This window comes from Hyperoodon ampullatus (genome assembly GCF_949752795.1).
Source record: "Hyperoodon ampullatus genome assembly, chromosome: 15".
Classification (NCBI taxonomy): Eukaryota; Metazoa; Chordata; class Mammalia; order Artiodactyla; family Ziphiidae; genus Hyperoodon; species Hyperoodon ampullatus.
Window position 1 is genome coordinate 75252641 of NC_136928.1, and position 20149 is coordinate 75272789.

The 20149-nt window shown below is 42.1% G+C and overlaps 1 protein-coding gene across 1 annotated transcript in view; it reads left to right on the top strand.

The window, feature by feature from the left end:
* LOC307064255 (cytosolic 5'-nucleotidase 1B-like) overlaps window positions 1-20149 on the top strand; it is a gene marked incomplete at both ends in the record, with an annotated part of 79835 nt that overhangs the window by 53731 nt on the left and 5955 nt on the right. Inside the window, 9 exon segments of the mRNA XM_079720734.1 lie at window positions 12373-12468; window positions 12796-12969; window positions 13578-13715; window positions 15255-15698; window positions 15702-15734; window positions 16036-16203; window positions 17322-17451; window positions 19892-19941; window positions 19945-20014. Of these exon segments, the coding sequence (XP_079576860.1) occupies window positions 12373-12468; window positions 12796-12969; window positions 13578-13715; window positions 15255-15698; window positions 15702-15734; window positions 16036-16203; window positions 17322-17451; window positions 19892-19941; window positions 19945-20014 (1303 nt within the window).

Genomic DNA, 20149 nt, shown 5'->3' on the forward strand with positions numbered 1-20149 from the left:
TATCCAAACACATGAATCTAAGAGACTTAAGAATAAGCTCAGACACCTCTCCATCTATTAACTTTCCCAGCCGATGCGCTCAAAAAATAGGAAATGTATTTAAATCAAGTGTCCAGAGAAACCCCAGTTAGCCAGTATTCCTTGAGGTACATGGTGGTGGTCAACAAATTCCAAGCCTGGGTTTTACTCATTTAGCTCTGTGTTTTGAAAGCTCACTAAGGTAAAGTCAGTTAAATGAGTGTGGTAGGCAAAATTCTAAGATCATGTCCCCACAAAAGACTCTTACCCTTAAATGATTCCCTCCCTTGTGAATATAGCGGGATATCACCCCCATGAGTAGGTTTTGTACACGGCAAAAGGGATTCTGTAGCTATAATTTAGCTTACTCATCAGCTGACTCCAGGTTAATTTAAAAGATTTTTCCAAGTGGACATAACCTAATCATGTGATTTCTTCCAGAACAAAGCATTGCCTCTGTCTGTTAACAAAAGAGAATGGCAGAGATTCAAAGCAGGAGAGGAATTCAACACAAGGGAGGTTCTCCGTTAATGAGAGGGAGGTCCTGGGGCAAGAATGGCCTCTAGGAGCTGAGAGTAAACCTTGGCCAACATCCAGCAACTTGGACCTCAGTCCTACAGTCACAAGAAACTGGATTGCGCCAACAGCACGAATGGACTTGGAAGCAGATTCCTCCCCAGAGCTTCCAAGTAAGAGCCCATCCTGATTTACACCTGGGTTTCAGCCTTAGGAGCTCGTGAGCAGAGAACTCAGTTAAGCCCACCTAGACTTCTAGCCTGAGGAACTATGATATAATAAATACACTTGTTTTAAACTGCTAAATGAATGGTGACCTGTTACAAAGAGGTAGAAAACGAACACAGCAAGCCAACTCAAGTGACAGATGGGGACAAAAGGAAATCCTGACTCTTTCTCCTTTTCCATAACCCATTCTGTTGTCTCAGGAAAGCTGAAGCTGTGTTGACTAATATGAGGCCCAACATGCCCCAAACTATCCATTCTATGACATGGACGGTGTCCACTGCTAACAGTATTAAATTTTCCAAAATAGTCTTGATTGGAAATATCATTAGACCACATATTCTCATTTCAGTCTGACAGTCTAGTTATGCCATAATAGCAGGTCTACTTGGTAAGGCATCGATGATAACATCAAAGCAATGCTTTTTGCAAAATTCTTTGTTCATAATTCACTAAAACAAAATGATAATGAACATATCTATTATTGCTATGCACATTATTATACTACCTATAATCCTTACAGCCTTCCTGACAGATAGATGTTACTATTCCAATTTTGAGGGCAACAAAACTGAAATTTGAATGGAGTAAGCGGTCCAAATACATTGATTAGCAGAGGTAGAATTTGAGTGAATGAGGTATCATTTATTGAGGCGACAAACACTGAGCAGAAAGCAGGTTTTAGGATTGAAATCAAGAGTTCTGATTTGGGTATGCCAATTTGGAGATGCTACTGATCACCCAACTATATTTTTTAATGTACTAATCATTATGGACAGAAAAATTTTGTACTAAGGAACTTGTACTTTAGCTAATGAAAGGAGATACTCGAGAAAATATTATTTATAATAGCAAAAACTTGGAGATCCCCCAAGCATTTAATAGTAGGGAAATACACAAATTGTACTGTACACACTCTAGAACATTCTGGAGTCATTAAATTTACAATTACTCAAACCAAGTGGACTGGGAGTTACACCATCAGCTCCCCTAGTTTTCAGGCCTTCAGACTCAGAGTAAATTACACCATTGGCTTTCCTGGTTCTCCAGCTTGCAGACAGTATACTGTGGGACTTCTCAGCCTCCACGATCACATAAGCCAGTTCCCATAATAAATTTCCTCGTATATATCTCTATATATATCCTATTGGTTCTATTTCTCTGGAGCATGCTAACTAATACAGCTGACTACATATATGTGTAGTTTTCCATGCTCAATAACAGAGCTAAGAATCAGAATATAATAAAGGAAAGCAAATTAGAAAATCTGAAAGAAAAACAAATAATTTTTTATATCACCCTTAGCACTCAGAACAAAACAATATATTTACATATTGATACATAAAATAATTTAAAACACTCATTAGGCTCATATTCTATTCTGGGTGGTATGCTATGGGAAAAGAACAATAATCAAGGAACTTATTGAATATATGGATGCAGAGTTACATAGAAGAGACATGGAAGGGACCAGAAGCAAAAGCAGATCTTAGGTATAGGCTAGAGGACTGGTGGAAAACCAAAGACTTTTCCAATCCCTCCTCTCTGCAAAATCCTCCTCCTGTGTTTTGCAGAACACAAGCTGAGACTCACAGCTTTTGTTCCTGACTGCTGTTCTAATGCCTGCGCCTTCTCCGCCTGCCCTCCCTGTTCTCTGTCTGTCCCACTAAGACTACAGAGTTTAGGAAATGGGAAGAATGACCACACTGACATTTGATTGGTTCCACATGGACATGAAGAAGAAATACTTCTAAACTTCTGTTCCGACAACTAGATTGCAGTGTCGATTAAATCAGTTAAAGATTTTTTTCAATTTTAACTTTGTAGTATAGCTGTAGCACAATTATCAGTAAAAGTAATAACTAATATTCGTTAATCACTTATGAATGCCAATCACTGTCTTAAATACTTTTATTTCAACCATCACAACTACCATCTGATGTTGATACCATCGTTATTTCCATCTTCTAAATGAGGAAATTGAGATTTAGGACAATTAAACAACTTGTCTGGGATCACAGTGAGACACGGGGCGGGGGTGAAGGATTCAAACCCAAGCAGTCTAACCTGGAGCATACGTATTTAAATATCTAGAAGATCCTTTGGAGATCTTTGATTAAAGCTGTCAAAACCTTCTGATATTCAAACTAAGTCGTCAACTCCCATGAAGAGAGGCCAGAAATCTGTCCCAGTCCATGATGGTTTGACAAAATTAGGCTGGCATGGCACATGTCTCTTACCTAAAATCAGAACCATAAGTGAAGAACATTACTGGACGTTATAAACCAGAGTCAGGGACTGGATTTTACATATTCTTCTCTGTGTGTATACAAGAGGGACAGATTGTGTTTAAGAACGTTTAAAGATGGGGCAAACACCAGGAAAAACAGTGCAAGTATCATTCTGCCACACTATGTTTAGCCACATTAAGTGCTTTGACTTAATAAATGGAAATGGCCTTTCCATCGTGAAAGAAACACCAAACACTAAAGCTAAACTCAAGTCTAAACTCTGTGTCTAGAACAAGATCTCAGCTGTTAAAAAGTCTCCAGATTTTCAGAAAGTTCTCCAAAATCTCTCAGGATAAACAATAATAAATGCTCGGGTCCACAAATGAGTTTGCCATTCATTTTGGCAGTACCAGAAAATGTACAGCCACAAATGGAATTGTTACAATGAGTAACTTACTAATGTTAAAGAGATTTAGAGACTTCCGGGTAAGATGGCGGAAGAGTAAGACGCGGAGATTACCTTCCTCCCCACGGATACACCAGAAATACAGCTACACGTGGAACAACTCCTACAGAACACCTACTGAACGCTGGCAGAAGACCCCAGACCTCCCAAAAGGCAAGAAACTCCCCACATACCTGGGTAGGGCAAAGCGGAGAGATTTCCGCACAGAGGATCGGTGCCGAGCGGCACTCACCAGCCCGAGAGGCTTGTCTGCTCGCCCGCCGGGGCGGGCGGCGCTGGAAGCTGAGGCTCGGGCTTCGGTCGGAGCGCAGGGAGAGGACTGGGGCTGGCGGCGAGAACTCAGCCTGAGGGGGGCTGGTGTGCCGCGGCTAGCCGGAAGGGAGTCCGGGAGAACTCTGGAGCTGCCGAAGAGGCAAGAGACTTTTTCTTCCCTCTTGGTTTCCTGGTGCGCGAGGAGAGGGGATTAAGAGCGCTGCTTGGAGGGGCTCCAGACGGGCGCGAGTCACGACTGAAGGCGCGGAGCCCAGTGACGGGCGTGGGACGCTGGGGCTGCTGCTGCCGCCGCCAAGAAGCCTGTGTGAGAGCGCAGGTCACTGTCCACACCGCCCTTCCGGGAGCCTGTGCAGCCCGCCACTGCCGGGGTGCACGGCGCGCCTCGGGCTGGTGCAACGTCACGCCGACCTCTGCCGCTGCAGGCTCGCCCCGCACTCCGTGCCCCTCCCTCCCGCCCGGCCTGAGTGAGCCAGAGTCCCCGAAGAGGCTGCTCCTTTAACCCTGTCCTGTCTGAGCGAAGAACAGATGCCCTCCGGCGACCTACACGCAGAGGCGGGGCCAAATCCAAAGCTGAGACCCAGGAGCTGTGAGAACAAAGAAGAGAAAGGGAAACCTCTCCCAGCAGCCTCAGAAGCAGCGGATTAAAGCTCCATAATCAACTTGATGTACCCTGCATCTGTGGAATACATGAATAGACAACAAATCATCCCAAATTGAGGAGCCAGGAGTCAGTGCTGTGCCTCTGAGGTGGGAGAGCCAACCTTAAGACACTGGTCCACAAGAGACCTCCCAGCTCCACATAATATCAAACGGCGAAAATCTTCCAGAGATCTCCATCTCAACACCAGCACCCAGCTTCACTCAACGACCAGCAAGCTACAGTGCTGGACACCCTATGCCAAACAACTAGCAAGACAGGAACACAACGCCACCCATTAGCAGAGAGGTGGCCTAAAATCATAAAAAGTCCGCAGACACCCCAAAACACACCACCAGACGTGGACCTGCCCACCAGAAAGACAAGATCCAGCCTCATCCACCAGAACACAGGCACTAGTCCCCTCCACCAGGAAGCCTACACAACCCACTAAACCAACCTTAGCCACTGGGGACAGACACCAAAAACAACGGGAACTACGAACCTGCAGCCTGCAAAAAGGAGACCCCAAACACAGTAACATAAGCAAAATGAGAAGACAGAAAAACACACAGCAGGAGAAGGAGCAAGATAAAAACCCACCAGACCTAACAAATGAAGAGGTAATAGGCAGTCTACCTGAAAAAGAATTCAGAATAATGATGGTAAAGATGATCCAAGATTCTATTTCCCAGATCCAAAATCTTGGAAATAGAATAGACAAAATGCAAGAAACAGTTAACAAGGACCTAGAAGAACTAAAGATGAATCAAGCATCGATTAAAAACACAATAAATGAAATAAAAAATACTCTAGATGGGATCAATAGCAGAATAACTGAGGCAGAAGAACGGATAAGTGAGGTGGAAGATAAAATAGTGGAAATAACTGCTGCAGAGCAAAATAAAGAAAAAAGAATGAAAAGAACAGAGGACAGTCTCAGAGACCTCTGGGACAACATTAAACGCACCAACATTCGAATTATAGGGGTTCCAGAAGAAGAAGAGAAAAAGAAAGGGACTGAGAAAATATTTGAAGAGATTATAGTTGAAAACGTCCCTAATATGGGAAAGGAAATAGTGAATCAAGTCCAGGAGGCACAGAGAGTCCCATACAGAATAAATCCAAGGAGAAATACGCCAAGACACATATTAATCAAACTGTCAAAAATTAAACACAAAGAAATCATATTAAAAGCAGCAAGGCAAAAACAAGTAACACACAAGGGAATCCCCATCAGGATAACAGGTGATCTCTCAGCAGAAACTCTACAAGCCAGGAGGGAGTGGCAGGACATAATTAAAGTGATGAAGGAGAAAAACCTGCAACCAAGACTACTTTACCCAGCAAGGATCTCATTCAGATTTGATGGAGAAATTAAAACGTTTACAGACAAGCAAAAGCTGAGAGAGTTCAGCACCACCAAACCAGCTTTACAACAAATGCTAAAGGAACTTCTCTAGGCAAGAAACACAACAGAAGGAAAAGACCTACAATAACGAACCCAAAACAATTAAGAAAATGGGAATAGGAACATACATATCGATAATTACCTTAAATGTAAATGGACTAAATGCTCCCACCAAAAAACACAGAGTGGCTGAATGGATACAAAAACAAGACCCATATATGCTGTCTACAAGAGACCGACTTCAGACCTAGAGACACATACAGATTGAAAGTAAGGGGATGGAAAAAGATATTCCATGCAAATGGAAATCAAAAGAAAGCTGGAGTAGCAATTCTCATATCAGACAAAATAGACTTTAAAATAAAGACTACTAGAAGAGACAAAGAAGGACACTACATAATGATCAAGGGGTCGATCCAAGAAGAAGATATAACAATTGTAAATATTTATGCACCCAACATAGGAGCACCTCAATACATAAGGCAAATACTAACAGCCATAAAAGGAGAAATCGACAGTAACACAATCATAGTAGGGGATTTTAACACCCCACTTTCACCAATGGACAGATCATCCAAAATGAAAATAAATAAGGAAACACAAGCTTTAAATGATACATTAAACAAGATGGACTTAATTGATATTTATAGGACATTCCATCCAAAAACAACAGAATACACATTTTTCTCAAGTGCTCATGGAACATTCTCCAGGATAGATCATATCTTGGGTCACAAATCAAGCCTTAGTAAATTTAAGAAAATTGAAATTGTATCAAGTATCTTTTCCGACCACAATGCTATGAGGCTAGATATCAATTACAGGAAAAGAGCTGTAAAAAATACAAACACATGGAGGCTAAACAATACATTACTTAATAACGAAGTGATCACTGAAGAAATCAAAGAGGAAATTAAAAAATACCTAGAAACAAATGACAATGGAGACACGACGACCCAAAACCTATGGGATGCAGCAAAAGCAGTTCTAAGAGGGAAGTTTATAGCAATACAATCCCACCTTAAGAAACAGGAAACATCTCGAATAAACAACCTAACCTTGCACCTAAAGCAATTAGAGAAAGAAGAACAAAAACATCCCAAAGTTAGCAGAAGGAAAGAAATCATAAAAATCAGATCAGAAATAAATGAAACAGAAATGAAGGAAACGATAGCAAAGATCAATAAAACTAAAAGCTGGTTCTTTGAGAAGATAAACAAAATTGATAAACCATTAGCCAGACTCATCAAGAAAAAAAGGGAGAAGACTCAAATCAATAGAGTCAGAAATGAAAAAGGAGAAGTAATAACTGACACTGCAGAAATACAAAAGATCATGAGAGATTACTATAAGCAACTCTATGCCAATAAAATGGACAACCTGGAAGAAATGGACAAATTCTTAGAAATGCACAACCTGCCAAGACTGAATCAGGAAGAAATAGAAAATATGAACAAACCAATCACAAGCACTGAAATTGAAACTGTGATAAAAAATCTTCCTACAAACAAAAGCCCAGGACCAGATGGCTTCACAGGCGAGTTCTATCAAGCATTTAGAGAAGAGCTAACACCTATCCTTCTCAAACTCTTCCAAAATATAGCAGAGGGAGGAACACTCCCAAACTCATTCTACGAGGCCACCAACACCTTGATACCAAAACCAGACAAGGATGTCACAAAGAAAGAAAACTACAGGCCAATATCACTGATGAACATAGATGCAAAAATCCTCAACAAAATACTAGCAAACAGAATCCAACAGCACATTAAAAGGATCATACACCATGATCAAGTGGGGTTTATTCCAGGAATGCAAGGATTCTTCAATATACGCAAATCAATCAACGTGATACACCATATTAACAAATTGAAGGAGAAAAACCATATGATCATCTCAATAGATGCAGAGAAAGCTTTCGACAAAATTCAACACCCATTTATGATAAAAACCCTGCAGAAAGTAGGCATAGAGGGAACTTTCCTCAACATAATAAAGGCCATATATGACAAACCCACAGCCAGCATCGTCCTCAATGGTGAAAAACTGAAACCATTTCCACTAAGATCAGGAACAAGACAAGGTTGCCCACTCTCACCACTCTTATTCAACATAGTTTTGGAAGTTTTAGCCACAGCAATCAGAGAAGAAAAGGAAATAAAAGGAATCCAAATCGGAAAAGAAGAAGTAAAGCTGTCACTGTTTGCAGATGACATGATACTATACATAGAGAATCCTAAAGATGCTACCAGAAAACTACTAGAGCTAATCAATGAATTTGGTACAGTGGCAGGATACAAAATTAATGCACAGAAATCTCTGGCATTCCTATATACTAATGATGAAAAATCTGAAAGTGAAATCAAGGAAACACTCCCATTTACCATTGCAACAAAAAGAATAAAATATCTAGGAATAAACCTACCTAAGGAGACAAAAGACCTGGATGCAGAAAATTATAAGACACTGATGAAAGAAATTAAAGATGATACAAATAGATGGAGAGATGTACCATGTTCTTGGATTGGAAGAATCAACATTGTGAAAATGACTCTACTACCCAAAGCAATCTACAGATTCAATGCAATCCCTATCAAACTACCACTGGCATTTTTCACAGAACTAGAGCAAAAAATTTCACAATTCGTATGGAAACACAAAAGACCCCGAATAGCCAAAGCAATCTTGAGAACGAAAAATGGAGCTGGAGGAATCAGGCTCCCTGACTTCAGACTATACTACAAAGCTACAGTAATCAAGACAGTATGGTACTGGCACAAAAACAGAAAGATAGATCAATGGAACAGGATAGAAAGCCCAGAGATAAACCCATGCACATATGGTCACCTTATCTTTGATAAAGCAGGCAGGAATGTACAGTGGAGAAAGGACAGTCTCTTCAATAAGTGATGCTGGGCAAACTGGATAGGGACATGTAAAAGTATGAGATTAGATCACTCCCTAACACCATACACAAAAATAAGCTCAAAATGGATTAAAGACCTAAATGTAAGGCCAGACACTATCAAACTCTTAGAGGAAAACATAGGCAGAACACTCTATGACATAAATCACAGCAAGATCCTTTTTGACCCACCTCCTAGAGAAATGGAAATAAAGAGAAAAATAAACACATGGGACCTAATGAAACTTAAAAGCTTTTGCACAGCAAAGGAAACCATAAACAAGACCAAAAGACAACCCTCAGAATGGGAGAAAATATTTGCAAATGAAGCAACTGACAAAGGATTAATCTCCAAAATTTATAAGCAGCTCATGCAGCTCAATAACAAAAAAACAAACAGCCCAATCCAAAAATGGGCAGAAGACCTAAACAGACATTTCTCCACAGAAGATATACAGACTGCCAACAAACACATGAAAGGATGCTCAACATCTTTACTCATTAGAGAAATGCAAATCAAAACTACAATGAGATATCATCTCACACCAGTCAGAATGGCCATCATCAAAAAATCTAGAAACAATAAATGCTGGAGAGGGTGTGGAAAAAAGGGAACACTCTTGCACTGCTGGTGGGAATGTGAATTGGTACAGCCACTATGGAGAACAGTATGGAGGTTCCTTAAGAAACTACAAATAGAACTACCATATGACCCAGCAATCCCACTACTGGGCATATACCCTGAGAAAACCATAATTCAAAAAGAGACATGTACCAAAATGTTCATAGCAGCCCTATTTACAATAGCCCAGAGATGGAAACAACCTAAGTGTCCATCATCGGATGAATGGGTAAAGAAGATGTGGCACATATATACAATGGAATATTACTCAGCCATAAAAAGAAATAAAATTGAGCTATTTGTAATGAGGTGGATGGACCTAGAGTCTGTCATACAGAGTGAAGTAAGTCAGAAAGAGAAAGACAAATACTGTATGCTGACACATATATATGGAATTTAAGAAAAAAAAAATGTCATGAAGAACATAGGGGTAAGACAGGAATAAAGACACAGACCTACTTGAGAATGGACTTGAGGGTATGGGGAGGGGGAAGGGTAAGCTGTGACAAAGGGAAAGAGAGGCATGGACATATATACACTACCAAACGTAAGGTAGGTAGATAGTGGGAAGCAGCCGCAGAGCACGGGGAGATCAGCTCGGTGCTTTGTGACCGCCTGGAGGGGTGGGATAGGGAGGGTGGGAGGGAGACGCAAAAGGGAGGGGATATGGGAACATATGTATATGTATAACTGATTAAATTTGTTATAAAGCAAAAAAAATTAAAAATTAAGAAAGAAAAAAAAAGAGATTTAAAAAGAAGGAAGCAGTAATACTGATATTGCTACATATTAAACATTTGAACATTGTTTAGACATTGATTCCTAAAAACCCAGACAATGGTTATGAGTGGATGCACTCAAATAATACTATTTCTTTTTATTTTTTAAGTCACATATTCAGAAAGTCAGTTAGTTACTACGGAATCACATGTGATGTCATAAATTTGACATTCTAAATGCAGACCTAGACTGAGCAACAGAAACAACAGGAAATGGAGCTGGGGAGAGGAAAACCTGCATAACAACAAAAGAATCTCAATAGTTAAAGAAATGAGTCAAACATCTCTGAAACAGAAAAAGGTCAGTGAATTGAATGTCCTAGAATCTTGCCAAAGAACTGAGGAAATGTAGATATCAGTCCATCATTTGCCTCTGGAAATGCTCTGCAGCAATCAAATTTCAGATGATGAGCACACATAGAGGCAAAAGGAGAAGTAAAGGACATGAAGAGTGGAGAAAAAGGAGATTAAATCATGTGGTATAAGTCCATCCAATAAGTCAGCACTTACTGAGCAAATGCTCATATGTTAGTGGTAAGAGGCGAAAACACAGTTGCTATCTTTGAAGAATGCACAACCTAGTAGGAGAGATAATACATAAACAAAGTACAATTCAGTACTCAGTAAAAGTATGTACAAAAGACACAGGCAACACAGAGGAATGTTTAATACTGGGAACTTCTCCCACGTCGTGCTGAGCTTGGTTCTGAAGAACACTGAAGGGAAAAGGAGGTTGTAAGATATAAGGGTGGTCTATAGACAAATACAAGTCATTTGGCAAAAACAGAACATAGAGAGTAGAGTGCAGGGCGCACAAGTTGGAGGTAGACAGGATACATCATGAGACTCCGGGTCTCTCTAACCAAGTGAATGAAGAGTGTATCCAGAAATGAAGCATAAGCAGATTTACATTTTAGAAATATCACCCTAAATAAATGGGGTAGATGGATCTAGAAGTTGAGAGGATTTAAGGCCATGAAATCTGGTCAAAAGCTACATTCTAAGAATGCAGACCCATAACGATCTGAGGCCTGGAACAGGAATGGAGAAGAGGGACTAGATTTAAAATAGCTTTTGGAGTAAGTGACAGGACTTCATGGCGATAGTGTTGAGGGGATTGATGGAAACATTTTAGGATTAGTTCGAGGATTATACAGCTATGCCATTCTCTTCAGACACAGACTCAGTCATTCAGCTAGCATCAACTAGATTTTTCCTGGGTGCAAGGCACAGAGCATGAAGAGATTAACAGACTGCCCCTGAGCACTTTGGTCTATGCTAGAAGTTGAGCTCCTTAAACAGATAAATAACACTAATCTTGATTGCCTTACAGCTACTGAATTGGCAGGAAACAATAGAAACACTGCTCCAGTACAACAGTATTTCCTGCAGTTGAAAATGAAAACAAATATTTGAATAGATGTCCATGAAATAAGCCATTTTCTTCTGCTCCCCTACATGGTCTTCCCTATTAGTTTGTTCATAAGAGACCTCTTTTCACTCTTGATGCTATGAATAGTTAGAGAATATGAATAGAAGACATGCCTGTTGACTGATCTGTACAGGATTAAAGTCCTTGATTTAAAAAATCTATTATTGATGAGGCTCAGATCCACAGGAAATTGGTTTATGAATAAAACAAACAAGAGAAGTTTCAGTTCTACACGGCAAATGAAAAAGTTCCATAAGTAGCAATCTTCAGAGTAACAGAGAAAACAAGTTGTTCCGTGTGAGCAGCTTCACATTTAAACCCAAGTCCTGCTGACCCCTGGGAAATTCTCCCACAGCATTTCCCATGTTACCATTTTGTAAATGATAAATGCTTCATGTCTCAAATCTATAAACCAACAAATTTCTATATTAAAAATCTGTTTGTATAGTTGTCTGATATGTGTTCTTTTTACTCATGCTTATTAGAACAGAGGAAAAATAATATCTATAATTTATATTTTTGATAGTGGCAAAGAGACAAATTCTAGCTTTCATTTATCCTTTGATTCCCCAAACCCAAGGTTTCTAATGTCCTGAGATGAAAAATTAATAAACATTCTTTGTTTCCATATTAAGAATGAGACTGGGGCTTCCCTGGTGGCGCAGTGGTTGAGAGTCCGCCTGCCGATGCAGGGGACATGGGTTCGTGCCCCGGTCCGGGAAGATCCCACATGCCGTGGAGCGGCTGGGCCCGTGAGCCACGGCCGCTGAGCCCGCATGTCCAGAGCCTGTGCTCCGCAACGGGAGAGGCCACAACAGTGAAGAGGCCCGCGTACAGCAAAAAAAAAAAAAAAAAAAAAGAATGAGACTGGACGGAGGTACTCAAAAGACAGCCTAGAAGCAGACAAATCTAGAAAGGATTCTGAGAAATCAGGAGTTCGTCTGAGTACTCAGGTGAGCTGACCTCTCCAGAGTTGGTGAGAGAATTAAAGAGCAGACAGCATAATAAAAAAAGATTAGCGGGCAGGGGAGTTTGGGGAGAAAAGACTGAGCTATCAAGATTTGTATTAAGGGATACCTAACGTCCTCGTGGCGAGGTTAAGAAAATACTAGCAGAAGCTGGTCCCTGCCTACCCATCCAGCACACATCCCAATGTTCATGCAGAATAAATGGCATAGAAACCTGTGCTCAGCCTGTGGGAGGAGACTGGCCTTTGCTCAAATCAGGGAGGGAAGGGGAGTCTGGCCATCGCACTGACCATCTTCTGCACCATCTTTCAGATGATCATACCGCGTCACTCGCTGAGATGCTGCCCCATGCGGGGTCACTCGTCGTGTAGACGCTGCCTTTGTGCAGCTGAGGGAAAAGTGCTTCTTGGCCCCTGCCGCACGATACGTATTTATATTCACATGTGCCTGTTGTGGGGGCAGGGCTGGCAGATCACCGTGATCAGGGTGAGCAGAGACCAAACCACTGACTTTGGAGGGGAGCCACAGGCAATCTGGTGAGGGGAAGGATACGGGGATGGAAGCTTCCACTTGCCTCTCCATGGTCTCCTCCATCCTGTTCCTCCCAAAGGCAGTGCTAGAGGGCGCTATTCCCTCTTCTGCAGCTGCCTGGGAGCCCCGCTACAGCCTTGTTGAGGTACCAGCAGCCTTCATCTTTGTAATCTGGTCAAAAATGTTGGGTATGTCTTTTCAGCATCTGCTAACAAGCTTATCCTTAAGGACAGAAGTGGGGAAAAGGGAGGAAAAGTGCTCAACTCTACTAAGTTCCGCATAAGAGGAGTCACAGGTGAAAAACTATGAGATATCAGACTTGTTTCTTGGTTTTGGATGCTCTTCCAGGTAGATTCCCACTTGACTGCTCCTCACAGAAGTTAGGATTGGGCCAGAGCTAGAATAATACACAAGGGCCAAGACTGAATTACTCGTCATAGAGGGCAGGGGCCTTCTCATTGATCACTGCTACATTTGGCTTGCCATGGCTGTTTCGTAAACATATGTGTGGGAGGACTCGGTGGTGGGGTATTACACTCCTGGGTCTCTTCTCTCCTTGAAAGGGATCACAAGAATTAACCTTGCTGAAGACAGACTCTCGAGGATACCTAGTGAGAAATCAGTGGTCTCGAACTTCACGGAGCCCATCCACCAGAGCTCCATCAGTAGATGAGTCCAGAAGCAAGAACACAAGTCTTAAGGTAGAGATGGGAATGAAAAGGAAGAGTACATGCCATAATAATAATAACAATAATAACACAGATTGATGCTTTCCATGAGCCAGGCCCTGTTCCGTGTACTTTATACCTTTTAGCTAACTTAGCCCTCACAGACCCCCACCCCCATCAACCCCCAGAGTAAGAAAACCGAAACACAGAGTAACTTGCCTAAGATTTCACACTAGTAATGCTCATAGAGCTAGATTAAAACCTAGGATCTCGGGCTTCCCTGGTGGCGCAGTGGTTGGGAGTCCGCCTGCAGATGCAGGGGACACGGGTTCGTGCCCCGGTCCGGGAGGATCCCACATGCCACGGAGCGGCTGGGCCCGTGAGCCATGGCCGCTGAGCCTGTGCGTCCGGAGCCTGCTTTCCGCAAGGGGAGAGGCCACAACAGTGAGAGGCCCGCGTAACGCAAAAAAAAAAAAAAAAAACCTAGGATCTCTAGGTCTATAAACTGCACATTGAGTGATTAAACTCCATGGTTTCTCCTTCCTTCCTTCACACATTCAAAAGCTATTCATTGAGTACCCAAAACTCAGAAGAGGGGGTGAAAATGTCAACAAAGGAAATAAATGGTTGAAGAGTATTAGGTTGTGTGACGCTTTGAGCCCTTAACTAGGCCTAGTCACATAAGAAGAAAAAGTTTGTTGTGAGAATTAGTTTTTGGATGCAGAGTGCGACACAGGCCCAGACACTGGGAGAACCAATCCATCTGTCTCTGTGAGGACTGGCTCAATAACCTAACCAAGAACATGTCCTTTGAAACGTGTGAAATAATCACAAAAACTGGAATAATATATGGATGCTTAATAATCTATCTCATACCTTAGTGAAGGAGTCCTTTCTCTAGGATGACTAGAACCAGTTCCTAATTAAGAAGATGATTCTCTCCAATTGAGCTTCACTGGCACAAGAAGTTCTGAAGGTGATGGGGAGACACTTGATTCTCCAGCCTACTGACCTTCCCAGCACTCACTGCATTAATCACAGAGCAAATGTGCAGACGGATGCCCCTGAGGTGCTTTGCAGAGCCTTCTGGTGGGAACTTCTGGTCTAGCTGCTCATCAAGTGAACTGGAGGTCACAGATGGTGGCAGTGGCAAGCAAGGTCCCTTCCTCAAGCCTTCTGTCCTACCTGAAGGTCTCTGACTGAGCAGGTATATGTGAAGAAAGTGACAGAACTTTGCAAACTATGTGCCAGCTACCTAGGGGCAAGGGAAAGGACCTCTACCCTATCTACTCCAAAAGAAAAAAAAAAGTGTGAGGTGCTGGTGGAACAACTGGGGGGAAATGAAAGCAGTCTGTCTCTGTGTCCATGTAACAGAAATGTCTTATATATGGAGCCTTGAAACGTCTGAGCCCCTTTAAGCCCTACTTAAAGGAGCTGAGATGAACCAGGATCCACCTAAGAGCTAGGAATGGAACACAGAGAAGGGGACAGCTCCTTGACTCCAGCTGGGCAGAGATGAGGATGGGGACCCTAGGCGGGCATCTAACTCAGAAGCCCACTTTCTTGCTCCAGCCCCCCAGTAGCTCCACGACCTCCCGGACTTCATCCACCTCCCCTAGCCGTCAAGAGCCGCCAAAGCCGCTGTCAGCGCAGCCCTCGCCACCCACACCAACCACGCCGCTCGACTCACGTTCTTCCACGACCCCGGAGGTCCAGCTCCAGACCGGGTCCCGGAGCAGCACCAAGAAGGCTGAGAATTCCGACGCCTGGTCTCCTGGCCTGGGGCGGGAAACCCGAGAGTCTCCGTACAAACGAGAGTTGCGGGACTCGCGAGATTCCAGGGAAACGCACCAGCGGGAATATCCGCGCACGCCCCCTACTGAATGGAAATCCTATGCCGAGCGCAGGGCTCTCTACCCGTCACAGCTGGATCAAGACTGTATGCCTGACCTGGTCAGGCAGCGAGAGGAAGAGGAGGACGAGGACGATGCCTACTGGGCATCCGTGAGAACACTGTAAGAGAAGACACCGAGCTGCTCGCGCCCCAGGCCGGTGAGCAGGGCCCGCCTCCCCTGGTACCCGGGTTGCCGCTCCTCGCAGCCCCGCGGCTGGACCTCTCTCAGCCTCCCTCCTGTCCATGGTATAGGGAAGTTCACCCAGCCCCCTGCTTCTCCTCCCTAAACCTACCCCTCTGCACAGTAGCCTCCAGGACCCAGCTCTCGGCTGTCTCCAGCATCCCAGTCCTCCAAGCCGGGACCCAACTGTTTCCTTCCCACCCTGCCCTGGGATGAGGCCCATTCCTGATCCCTCAGGTCTGTGTGACTCGCCCTCCTGTCGGTGCCCCTCTCTGCAGCCCAAACCCAAGCATGCCATCACCATCGCTGTGTCATCCCGTGCACTCTTCAACATGGTGGACGGCAGGAAAATCTACAAGGAAGAGGGTCTGGAAAAGTACATGGAGTACCAGCTTTCCAATGAGAATGTCGTGCTGGCCCCAGGGCCGGCCTTCCGCTTTGTCAAGGTACTCTGCAAAGCTGTCTTTGGCCCTCCAGGACTCTGGATGGCAGGGAAGGACTCATGCTAATCCCTGGGATCTCATCCAGGTTTCCTTATAATTCCTAGTCCACCCTTGTCATTCTTGCCTTTTTTAAGTCTCCCCAGGTCAGTTTATATTTTCACAGAAGCTTCCACACTGTTGAGGGAGGGACTGCAGCCCTAGATTTGGAATGTTGAGCTTCCCTAAGTGGAGTCCAAATTCTGAGACCTGTAACAGAAACTTTTGTTCTCTCCATAGAAGGAGCAGTCACCAGAAGCAATAATGTGCTTACGATTCCAAGCAGTAGAAATAAAACACCCCATTCAAATGAGATTAAATTCACTTTAGCTGCTCTTGCCCCAAACACAGCATATTAAGAAAGTCAAGATGCTCTTGGCACTTAGGGGCATGACTTTAATAGAGAAAGTAAGGTTCTTGGAACTTACACTGAAATGTATAGCACTTATAGCTCTGATCCCCTATATAACTTATACAAATATTACACAATAACATCATAACCAGGCAGAAACAAATGACACCTCCACATGTTGTAAGTAGAAAGTAGTTATGAGGCATAGTGGAAGCATGAGAGGAAACCACAAACCTATTCTAAAGACTCATGTTTTAAAAAATATACAAAATGCTCACTTTGGCAGCACATGTGCTAAAATTGGAACAACACAGAGACCATTAGCATGGCCTCCGCACAAGGATAACATGAAAATTCTTGAAGCAGCCTATACTTTTCACAATCAAAAATAATCATCAGACGATCAAGAAAGGCAGGTTTTATGAATCAAAAACAAAAATAGACAAACCATGAAAGGGTTAGCCTGATCCTATCTATGTACCTCACAGAAATAATTCTAGTAAACCAAATGTTGTAACAATTTTCAACAAACATTACCCATCTTTCAGTAAACATTAATGCGAGGCTGAAAATACTGAAATGAATGGCATAACCCTGACTTAAAGGAGCCACAGTCTCTCAGTGAAGAGTCTTCAGGGCTTGGATTGGACACCTATGGGATCCTTTCTCTCCAGACCCCCAGTGCCCACTTTGCCTGGCCCTCTTTACACACATTTGTGTTTGTAACCTTCAGGCACTGCAGCATGTCAATGCTAGGCTCCGTGAGCTGTATCCTGATGAACAGGACTTATTTGATATTGTTCTGATGACTAATAACCATGCCCAAGTGGGAGTGCGGCTTATAAACAGCGTCAATCACTATGGTAAGTAAAATAAATACTGTGTGGAAGAACAGCTCGCTGCTCTGGAAGAGAGAAGCCATGTTATTTTCCTCACTGTGGCCTAACTAATGCAGTGTCTGATAGTGACACCCCCTTCTGCGTGAGGAATGTTTATTTGCCTATGTCAGAACAAGAGAGGCCATGTTCATTTTTAACTTCAGCACAGAGTTGGGCCCAAAGCTCTGGACTTAACTTGTCAAGTGTGAATTTCAAAGTCTTAATCCCAGGTCCTGCAATATATTTCTCTGTTTTATGTTTTTCACTTCTGAACTTGACTTCAAGGAGCCGTCAACCCAGGGCTTTCTCTGTGTGATCAGACTTCTTGCTCACCACAGATGCATGTTAAAGGTTTAAAGGTTTTTACCTTTCCTTTCCACTCTTAACATCTGACTCTCCCCGGCTGCTCTCCCCACACATCAAATTCATACTCATGCCAGCAAAACTGTCTTTATTCCTTTACAGGGAAAATTGGTTTGACACTAGTCTCTTCATAGCATTTCCATTAGTGTGTTGGTGACTTTAAGGGGAGGTCCTCATTTTTCCTCTTATGAATTTACCTGACTTCTTATGTGGGGACGTTTAGCCCATTTTCTAAGTGACATATCCAGTCTTAAGCATATGTCAAGTCAAAATAAGGTTTAAATTTGGCATATTTAACTTCTAGGCTCAAATAAGGCATATTTACAAATAATCACTATCTATTACAAGTTGTAAGTTTTATATTATATTATCCTAATTATAAGGCCAACATCTTACTGATACACAGTTGAAAATATGTTTACCTTTCAAAAACGCAGTCTTCATAGTATTATGCTATGAAAAGAGAGAATGTATATTAAAGCTTTAGCAAAGATGAGTGGTGTAATCACTCAATAAAGGACAGCTATTATTTTTACAAAACAGCCTTATTTGATTTAGTAGGTGATTTAAGTCCATCTATCCCTCACCACACTAAGCCCATTGAGCTTAGTAGCATGAGAAATTCTGCTTATTTACATACTAATTCTGTTAATGAACAGATAAAGCCCAATCTTGCGCAGCCTTGCTCATGGAATAACAACTTTTCACCTGAAGAGTTAGTTACCTTCTCTCGGTGCTGAAGGCAGTTTGTATCTCCCTTTGCTATGGTCTTTTCTATATTATAATTATCTGTTTACATGCCTGGCTCCTTAGTGAATTGTGATCTCCTGGAGAAGAGGGCCGATGTTTTCATCATTTCTGAAGTCCCCAGTACCACCAAATAATTTCTGATCATTAAATTAATATTATTTAAGGATTTATAGAGTACACTTTTATGCCACTTATGCCCAATGTTGGTTTAAGTGAAAAAGTAAGAGTATTTTGTCCATACCACGGCAAACACTTCCACTTCAACTGTTGATAGATCCTATCCACTCTCTTGGTCCATGCAGATGATAAACAACTGACTAGCTGGCTCAACAACAACTGGCTCAAAATTCTGCTTTATATCATCTGCAGCTGCCCAGTTTTATCATATATCCAAAAACACTTTGAATGGGTACATAGCTTATATGCTTAATGTTATACCTTAATTATTCTCACATCATTGGAACTATGGTTTGCTTTTATAAATAATCCCGTGCTGAGACCTTTCTACATAAATTTTTATCAGAGTTTCAGATTATTCCCTTAGGATAAACTCTTTAAAAAAGGAATCCTAGGTCAAAAGGTATAAGCTGCTAAAAAGCAATCAATACTTTTATCAATAAATATCAAATTACTCTCTAGACAGCTTGTACCAATTTATACTTTCATCCATAGTATATGTAAGTGCTTATTTTACAAACCTCTCACCAACATCTAGTGGGTTTTTTTTAACTGTTGTTGATTTGAAAGGCATTTAATGGTATATTAATGTTAGTCTGCTAATGACCGCATTTAAAATTTCAAGTCAAGAGAGACAATTTCACACCTTTTGTTGTTGTTTTGGGGAAATAGTTTAAATGTTATCACTACTTGCTATTACTATTGTATTGTTACTAAAGAAATACTAAAATGGTACTTAAAAACAGAGCCACATCTTAACTGGCCCCATCAACAAGTGAGGATGCTGTAGCTAAAGGAAAAGTACACTGTTCTAGTCTAGACAAGAGTCAATGTGAAGCACTGGGCTTAGACAGTCTTTATGTCTCAGTTTCCTTTTCTGTAATGAGCATAATAATGCCTGCCATAACAGCTGTGTGAGAGTAAACTGGCATGGCCTATCTGGATATACTTCATAAACTATCATGCACCATTATATAAAATAGCTGAGACATTTTTCAATATTGGTACTACAAAGGCAGTTCTAAAACTTCAGTAGGCACTCATTTATTCCTAGGGTAACTTTCACTTGCATTTCCAGTAAGTATATACTGTCTTTAGTCTCTGACATAACAAAGTCTTTCTTGCCCGATAATAGGATTACTAATTGACTGGTTCTGTCTGATTGGTGGAAATAGCCCCATTGGCTAGTTGAAGGCATATCTTACCAACTTGGATCTTTCTGACGATTCTGAAAAAGTACAAGAAGCAATACAAGAAGGTATTACTTGGTTTCCTCTCTCTACTTAATAAAGAGGTCTGCACTAGTGTTTCATTCTATTGGCCTTCACATAGGATTATGTGGTTTACGTCGTTGTTGGGTTTTCTGCTAAGGTGTTTCCACAAGTGGCAGCCC